The sequence below is a fragment of the Eurypyga helias genome, unplaced genomic scaffold, assembly GCF_000690775.1.
Source record: "Eurypyga helias isolate BGI_N326 unplaced genomic scaffold, ASM69077v1 scaffold4401, whole genome shotgun sequence".
In the NCBI taxonomy this organism is placed as follows: domain Eukaryota; kingdom Metazoa; phylum Chordata; class Aves; order Eurypygiformes; family Eurypygidae; genus Eurypyga; species Eurypyga helias.
The window spans coordinates 2,487-11,953 of NW_010232580.1; the positions used below are offsets into that span (position 1 = coordinate 2,487).

The window sequence follows — 9,467 nt, forward strand, 5'->3', positions numbered from 1 at the left end:
TCAAAACTTCCACATTTTGAAGTTTTTACACTGTTATTTAGCACCATGAGGCCTTATCAACTGGATCTTCTGACATCATCCTCTTTGTTTTGACTAACAAAAAAACTACCCTGACAGTGCTTCATTCCACTTAATCTATAAAGTGCTACCAATGTCAAGAAACTTATCAGACACATACAAATGCTATTTCTTCTAGTATAAGCTCTTTTCCATTAAGAATTCATACTCTCCACTTACTATTTTCACTTCAGAGCCTCATCTAAAGGATCCTGTCGAAACCTTTCTGAAGTGGTTTTTTTATTAACTTCCAAGTCGTCATTTTGGCAAAAGAGACATATCACATGCTAATATGTCCTCACCACACTGCACTGAATCAGTTTAAAAAAAAATTAGAGCATTAACCACTTTGCACAATGATCCACGCTTTTTACTCTAAAAGCCAAAAACTACTGGAGTTTGTGTGATGAAGTAACTTCTTACCTCCCAGAGTCGAAGAATATCTTGAAAGCTAAATTCCCTTTTAAATCTGATAAGAAGCCATCGGAAGCAAAAATAAAGGTAGCCTGAGTCTTGAGATTCTAGGAATAAGAGTGTTACATTTCATAAACACCATATTTGGTTAAGACAACAAGAGAAAACCAGAAAAAACCCAACACACGTTACAGTTACACAACCACACCACTGATTTTTAAGATGATAGCCCCTTTTCAGAATCCACTATATTTGCCGGAGGATGGGGGATTTTTAAAATCAGTAACAGGATGACCCTGTTTTTCAATAGGCACAGAGCAATTATTGAAATCTTTCAGGCTTTTTTGTAAGTCCTGTATTCATACATTACTATTTTACTGTATTCATACATTACTCATTTTTTAAATTACTATAATTTACAAGTCCCGTATTCATACATTACTATTGAAATTATGTTTATAGCCTGGTAAGGATATCAGTGCTGACAGAATGCAGGAATTTGTTTCAGTTACTGGGTGTGAATAATACACCTACCTAAATAACTGCAAAATCCACTGTCTAGTAAACGAAGCAAAGTGCTCAGCTGAATTAGTTGTGTCTTCATACCCTGCATCTGTTCTTCAAAATTCTGATGCTGGATGGGATAAAAATATTAGCACTGTCATTTCTAGTAACTCAGTAATTTTGAGATTTACAGCTATTTTAGATTTTTAAAGAAGTTCTGTTGTTGCAACAGTGGTTCTCATCCTCTAGGTATTTAACATATGGGTATTTAACTGTACTATCTAATGAAGTGTCTGCCTTTTGCCGACAGGTTTAACTAAAGCAGTGAACTGTGTTTCTTCACTAACACTTCTGTATGCACTAATTACTTTAAATCGGCCTACGCGCTGTACCTCCAAGCTGCACCGCTGCGCTCAAACCAAAGAGACAACTTTTTTTCATTCTCATACCAGTCACCTACTGCTTTGCCACATGCACAGTTCATAAAAGCTTCAGTTTGTGGAAAGTCTGAATTGCATTTAACAAATGCCTAAAGGTAAGTATGACAGGGAACCGTTACCCTGAACAAAACCCTGCCAGAGGACTCCTGATTAACAGGAATTTGTTTGTGATGGCTCCGAGTTACTCTGGAATTTCCAAGGAGCCAAATTTGTCTGTACTGCACAGTAATAGTACCACAAACCCACCACAACCTGCGTTAATCAGCAAAAACTGACTGACTTCAAATATAAGATGATTGTTTTAAAAAAAATTAAAACACACAATGAAGTTCATAAAATAAAGTTAACCCTAAATGCTATCCCACAGCTTATCTGTTTACGTAGGCTGGAAAAGCTTTATTTTACCATTTGATCCATGTATGATACAAAGCACCAAAAGGCATCTACTTCATTCTCCATAACATACAAGACAGGTGAAAGCAAGTCACTCATCCCCTGGACATAACCTTGATGGAGAGAAAGGGGAAAGAAAAGGCAAATAGGAATCTAGTTAAATCAGCAGCTAAACCATAATCTTTCAAGTGTGTTTAATGACTGAAACGAATGTTTGTTTCCCCAGTTTGTATAGATACTATAATTTTCTAACTCAACCACCAGTAAAGACATTTTTGTATTAACCATAACCAACATCCAGCAGATCTAACAAGATTTAGCATTGCTTTCTCCCAATCTAAAGAGAACATCGAATCACAGAATCTTTAAAAATCTTTAGAGCATATAATCTTTACAAATAGCTAAAAAACTGTAGTTGCACACAAAACATTTTCAAAACTTTATAGAGCTTTTTAATTACAAATAAGGAAGCTGGAAGAGGCATTAACAGCCCAATTGAGAAGAGCAGAAGACAAGGATTTTGAAAGCTCATTTTTCCCCTTCTTCCTGACTCTTCCAAGTACTTTACCACTGATGCTCAAGTCAGCTTATGTTCTGCCCCGTTGCTGCTGACCTCCCTAAGTAAGTGAGAACACGATTTATGTGTATGTCTATCATCAGTGGTTGGTTCAACATGTCATCACATTTCTTGGTTGAACTCAAGCTTGGCTGATTACATTTCTTCATGCTATAATTATAACTGAACAACCGAAAAGAGAATTTGAGTCAATGACTGAAAACATGGAGCAGGTGTGAATTAAAACAGAACAAAGAACAGAAAACAGTAATTAAAAGGTCAAAGGAAAAAATATTTTATTCCCTATACATTTAATACTATAGCCAATTAAAGATAAACACAGATAAAATGATGTTCAAGACAGTTTAAAAGCCTCTTTTTTAAAGATTAAAACCAGTTTCATTGAGGCAGACTTGAGGAATTCATTCAGAAAATGTTGCATGAACAACTGTTCTGTCCCCTCCCCTATCTGGCAGTTTGTGGCATTATTCAGACCTCTCTACAGCTGTTGTAGAAGGGTTAAAGGCCAGCATTCTGCCCATGCTTGAGTAGCTTAGAAGCCTTGGACCAACACAATGTCAAATGTACCACATTTCCATTATTCTTGCTTGTTTATAAACAGAAGACACCCACTGCATACATTTAAGCCATCTAAACGATGTTTTTAATAGAGTGGGTGGTGAATGTGCTTTAATGTCACTTATGTGTCACTGCTTGTTAAAGCAGCTGAAATGTGGAAAGACGTGCAGAACAGAGCTACAGGTTTATACAGTCTCAATCAGTTCTACTTCGCCCTTCTTCAAGCCAAAGATCAAGTCTCTCAACAGACTTGACAGACAGGACAAAAGCTGACAAGTACTACCATTCTGCAGCAAGTTCAGTAGCAAGTGAAGATTTGTTCCTTTCTGCCTTCGAAATCTGCCACAAAGTGGGCTTTCAGAATCCCAACACTAAGACAGAACACCAGAAAACCCCCAAGTACACAATGGCCAAATGCCAGAGGTGAAGGAGGGAGCAGTTAGAAGTGGCTTTTCCCTCCCACCCTCCCTCGACAATTAACAGAAGCCAAGATTTAGGCATCTCACATACACTGTGATTAAAGCAAGATATTACACCCTCTTCCTTCTGCAACAGATGCGTACACTGAAGTTTAATTTTTGACAGACTGTTAAGTGTACTCCTCAAGAACCAGGTTTTAAAGTATTCATAAGAACACCCGTGTTTACAAACAGCTGGTTCAGCATGCTGAGCTGTAACTACAGCAGTGGCAGCTGGTTTCTCATTTTTATTGATGTATCAGTCTTAAAAACGGATATAACACTCAAGCTCTACAGACCCAAACTAATTTAAAACTCAAAAAAGCAAACTTGCTTCAATTCTAAAAAAATAACAGTAGGGCTATGGTGAAGACAAACTGCCACTTAATTCCCTATCCCACCTCAGCTGACGAATTCAGATGCCTGTGATAAGCATCAGAGAGAAGCAGCAGCAGGATGAGAAACTGAACAAAGTTATCTGCATTATTAAAATATGAATCTTGACATTTACAAAAAACTTTGTAATCAACACAAGCTCAATTTTATTAACAGGCCTCAGTGTAAGCAAAGCTGGGTACCAGAAACTAACAGGGCTTTTATGTTAGGAGGAACACAACTTACCCAGGTCAAAGTCATACATGCAATAGGTCATCAAAATATCATGAAGTAAAATCAATCCTGGATTATCTTCACCTTCGTAGAATTTATTTGTTCGATCTGTCCTGTTCACATCTTTTTCTAAGAAAACAGTCCAGATGTAAAAACATTTTCAAAACAAGTTCTACAAAGCCAGCATCAAATGAATTCAGATTGTGTTTAAACTGCTCATTTTTCCTCAGACACAAAGCTTTGAAGTGTTTAAGACAACCGCATAACTGAATGTCATTTCCAAGTAGAGAATATTTTAAAAGAAAGAAAATCCTTCCTGCCTCAAATAAAAAGATATGCTTATAAACAGATTTTAAAGCTTTTTGCCTTGCTTTGCTTAATACTTTTCATTGAAAAATTCCCGATTATAATTCGACGAAAACGTTCTACACTTACAGGGACTAAGAACAATTTGATGCGAGTTAGATATGCTGTACCATTTATGAACACTCACGCAAAGCAGCATAAGCCATAGCAGGAAAGTCACCACACCATCAGCTCAAAACCACTGTGATAGTTCAGGACAGCATGTTTATAAATTCTACTTAAGAAGTTCCTCTAACTCACAGTGAGCTGAAACCGCCTGTTCCATGCCTCAAAGATAACGACCACACTGCATACTCTATACTAATGTGAAATTCAAGATTGATCTATAGATATTAAGCAAAACTCTGACTACACTTTCAATAAAATGAGTGGTTTGTAGTTTTGGATCTATTTTACAACATAAGCCTAATATTGTCATTTACACTTCAAACACTTAAAAAGGACACAACTGCTTTAACAGAAAAAAACTTCAGCCTTTTTTGAGCTCTGAATATTTTTTTTTTGGTTAACACACACACTGTCTAAAAAGTCTAATCTACTAAGATCAGACTTTCTCCACCCCTTCAGCTTGCCTGTTGAGTAACTGTCTGAAACAAGTTGAGTCCACATCTTAGAACAACATAAAAATCCTATCCTGTCTCCTGAAATAACTACTTAGTAATACTCAATGCCGGTGCTCAAATGTCACTACCAAAGAGAACTGAGGATGCAAAGTGCTAATAGTCAACAGAACTTGATGGAATTTTTCAAGTAGGTATAAAACTCCACAAGTCAGAATGCACATGCACAAATCCCTGTAAGATTTTAAAATATGAACAGACACGTTTTCACATTCTTATTGTATGTTATTATTTAATGACACTCCCAGCAAAATTACATCATGGATTAATAACAAAAGGATCTATTTTGTGTTAAGTAAAAGAAGTTAAAATACCCAGGCATTCTGTAACACTAACATGGTAAAGCTTTGAATTACCCTGGTTTAGAAAGGTTTAGTATTAAAGATGTAACAAAGTTCAGACAGCTCTGAAAACAGCAACATTAGTTGTTAGTGCCTCTTCGCATAGGCTACTCAAAGGGTTTAATTTCTTCAACTTCATAATGAATTGTAGAAAGTGTGTGAATTCATACAGTTAGGTGTTTCTAAATCTATATTTACCTATAAGACTCCTGTAATCTCTTAACCTTGAATTTCGTTTTTCCTGTTCCTCACTGACAGATTTCCACTGCAGTTTCATCCTGAAATACTCATCCCTGAAGAAGAAAGATAATTTTGAAACCAAAACATGCTCCATTATTACATTTCTTTATTTTTTGTTTAAGCATTCATTCATTCCATTTGTTCTTTTGCATAAACACAACCACCCCCATTAATATAGTATTTTTACTTTAGTGTAAGAATCATTTTTATGAACGTCTCACACACTTCTCTGCATTCAATGATTTTTAGTAGCTCTCTTTCAAGTTGCCAAAAAGCTTTCTCCAGCCCTATACACTATAAGAAGGCAGCCTTTAATTTATTTTGTAACAAGAACCCCACGGCACTCACGTTTTCCTTTTTTGCAGATTTGCTCTCTCTTCTTTCGTGCTATTCCAAGGAAAATATCCCAAAAGAAATTTCCATGCCTCTTTTCTTAAAGCATGGCAGAGACCCTAAGAAAAAAATAGATATGAAACATTAACGGAAAGACTACTTTGTTTTTGTAAGGAAATGTTCCTATAGTGATACAAGACTTCTTAAAGTTACAACTTAAGGAGAATTTTTATAAGCAAGCTGCTTTTTACATTGTAGCCAAATCTTATCGCTAACCAGGGATCACACTTGGAGGAAATGGGAGGAAGAGAAGACAATTAAGCAGAAAACTATAGGAACACAGGATCTATCCTCAGAAGATGAAAAAAACTTTACAAAAGGTATTTCTTCCTATATTTTTGCTTCATGGCTGGAACTAAAAACCTTATGGACACTACAGACTTTAAGAAGCAAAAGAAGTACCTTTAAAATGTATGTATTGAAGCATCAGCTGTTTAACTGTCAAACTTCTGGTCTCTCCACAAACTTATCATAAAGACTAGGTTTCCATTTATTTATTTTAAACAAATAATATCATCTAACAAGCCACAGCCAACATGCAGATCAATCTTCCAAGCAATCAGAAATCTTTCCAAGTAATGCTCATCATTTGCAAGTGACAAAAATGTCCTAGGTGGATCATATCCTACTCTCAAAGAGTTTCTTTCAGTTACCGCAATACAGTCGTGACGAGGCACTTTTGCTATCAGACTCCCCAGTTAACCAGTCCAAAGCCAACTTGATTTCTCACTGTATTTCTTCATTTACCCTTAAATTAAGGCAAGGAAGATGGTGCAGCAGCTAGTATCAACCACTGCAAAAACAAGTAGAAACTGGTACATTTCCAGTGACAGGCAGACAGTTTAAGAGAGGCATTTTAACTTATCTCTTTAAGAAAGATCTGCACTTAATGTACTGGAAGTTATTGAGATCTTGAGTCATAAATACGACTGACCACTCACTCCTCTGGCAATGGGCAACAGTTGACAGGGAAATGGGCTACAGCAAGAAAAGGTTTGTAATAATTCTCATGATTGCATAAGGGTCCTCAATCGGGCACCTCAGGCACTGGTATATTAAGGAGCAGTCACAGAAACTGAAAAGGGCCTCAGTTTCACTCTAACCCCTTCACAGTATGTTACTTAATACATATAGGTCTTTAAAAAAAAATGTAATATCAATGTTATCATTCTCTGCTTATGCTCAAACTCCACGAATGCAAGACCACATGCTTTCAAACATGCATCGAGGCAGCTGGATTCCCACCAAAAAAGAGAAACACTAAAATAACATTAGACAGAATAGCTATGGGACATAACTAAAGCTTTCAAAATTCCACCACTGAGACTGAATTTGCATTTCTGCTGCAACACACCTCAGTGTGTTGAGGACTGCTCAAATGATGAGGGCCAAACCCAGGCAAACAGCTGGGCAAAGAAGAGAAGCTTTTCTTGGAGAAGGTAAAGAAAACACTCTCAAAAAGAAAAGAATAAACCCAATACCCTAACACTGAAGCACTGATGTTTTCCTGAAAGGCACTTGGATTTCTCTTCTTTATCACTTAAGCCTTTGTGTTTTAAACTCATTCACTTCAGCCAGCCACCAGAGGATCTCTCCTTGTAGAACACCTGGTATGGCTGCAAGACTGCTGAGGTACCCAATTATTGTGAAATCATGCTTTATGAAGTCTCTCCAACAATACAGACCTGGCTCACGCTTGAAGTCCTGTCAAAGCATTACAAGTGTAACAATAACAGCATAACCATGGTTTGGGAAGGAAAGAAAAAGGGACCAGAAGCAAGCCATAGGTCCTGCTGACTTTAGAAAAACAAGTTACCCCTTTGAATATCAGTCGCTTTATGTAGTCAACATTTAAAATTCTTCCTTCAGAATCCATATTCTTAGCCCATTCTATAGCTGACACAGGTTCTCTTCTACTAACTTCAGGTTGTTTTCCTAGATCGATCTGAAACACACACAAATATGTTAGATGTACCCCAGTGAAGTGCTTCAGCAGTTTCAAACAACTGCACAAACAGCACTAAGCCTGCAAGTTTGTTATGCAGTGCGACTACATTTTCACATGTGCACCCCTCAGTCAGCAACTCTGAGAATCTAAGGCTGTGTCCACATCAGCACGTAGCGTGGGCCAACACAAGCAGATCTTTAGAGCAAGACACACAGTGCTGAAGACCTGGGTGTACATGTTATATGTCAGATTTTGGAGGAGGATATATGTGTGTTTTAAACACCCCCCCTCAAACACCTCTGAAACAGCTTCCTGTGTACCAAAAGCCTGTATGTAACTGGGAATGTATTACGTATATGCAACACAACAAACAAGGACAACAGGAAGCTTCACTTCAAAAGTATATTCCTGATACACACTAGCACATCTTAAGAGAAAAACTAGTCGGATTCAGAGATGTTATGCCCACACAGACTGCACAGTGTGACTGAAGGATCAATTTAAGTACACTGACCCTTAAAAAAAAAAGGCCCAAGACTCTCATGCTTTGAGAACTCCCAACATCTAGCAAAGTTTCACAGCTTGTGGTTACTCTCTGTTCCCAAGCTGCATGTTTAAACACAGTGAATTCAGCACACAGTAACTCCTTACTTAATAAAAGTATTTTGATGATGGCAACCACCAAGTCAGTGTTTCAACTTTTTAGAAATCTAAGGCATTTGCCAGATTAAGACACGTCAGAATTATTTCTAGTATGTAATATTCATTATACTTTCTCATTTATAAATTAACTGATTAAGTGCTAGGCAGCAAGTTCTTCAAACTACATAGCTCACACTGCTACTGCTAAGTTATTAACACTATTTTGGACTCCAGAAAAAAATACTCTAAACAGTTTAACACTCTAAAAACATGTGAGCTGCTTGAATAGTAACCACAAGCATTTAAAAAAAATACCCTTTTCCAGTGATCGTAAAAGACACCAACAGCAGCCCAAGGTGTTTCACGATCCAATTACAAGTTTGACCTAGCATTGGTTCAAGTCATACATAAATCTGTACATTTATACAACCTAGACATTAAACATCCAATTAAATACTTTGTTTTAATCTTGTTAGCCCTCTTAAAACAAACTGGAACGTTAAAGCGATTAGCCAAGAAAGTTGGTTATTAACCTGTATAGCCCAATTTTAACTAACATAGCTCTACCTGACCACAGAGGAAACTCTAAACATGAAATGGGTCACTTTTCAGCATAGTAACTCCAAGATAACGATAATCCTCATTTCAGTAATGACAAACTTTCTTTCAAAGCAAAATTCCTATTTGCAGACATAAAAAATGACACATTCCAGACACAGCTAATAATTATCTTACTCCTGAGAATAAACGGTAGGTCAGCATACCCCACAATAGACCAGCATAAACAGCATAACTCATAACCAAGCTTCAAGTCCTTCCATTCCTTTAAAGGTGTGTTTAACAAGAATCAGTGCATCATTTATACACTCACTCGTGTAATGACTTCAAATCCTGGTTCTTCCTGCTG

The 9,467-nt window shown here is 37.0% G+C and overlaps 1 protein-coding gene across 1 annotated transcript in view; it reads right to left on the reverse strand.

Moving 5' to 3' along the window:
* Positions 1-480: 480 nt before the first annotated feature.
* The window catches only part of LOC104516918 (TBC1 domain family member 15-like), a gene marked incomplete at its 3' end in the record, with an annotated part of 22,992 nt that continues 14,005 nt past the window's right edge, over positions 481-9,467 (reverse strand). The window contains exons 7-14 of the mRNA XM_010161422.1: positions 9,432-9,467; positions 7,787-7,915; positions 5,926-6,029; positions 5,536-5,630; positions 4,023-4,139; positions 1,821-1,921; positions 1,006-1,105; positions 481-578 (exon numbers count right to left, since the gene is read on the reverse strand). The exon at positions 9,432-9,467 is cut by the window's right edge and continues 153 nt beyond it. Of these exons, the coding sequence (XP_010159724.1) occupies positions 481-578; positions 1,006-1,105; positions 1,821-1,921; positions 4,023-4,139; positions 5,536-5,630; positions 5,926-6,029; positions 7,787-7,915; positions 9,432-9,467 (780 nt within the window). The remainder of the gene's footprint in view (positions 579-1,005; positions 1,106-1,820; positions 1,922-4,022; positions 4,140-5,535; positions 5,631-5,925; positions 6,030-7,786; positions 7,916-9,431) is intronic.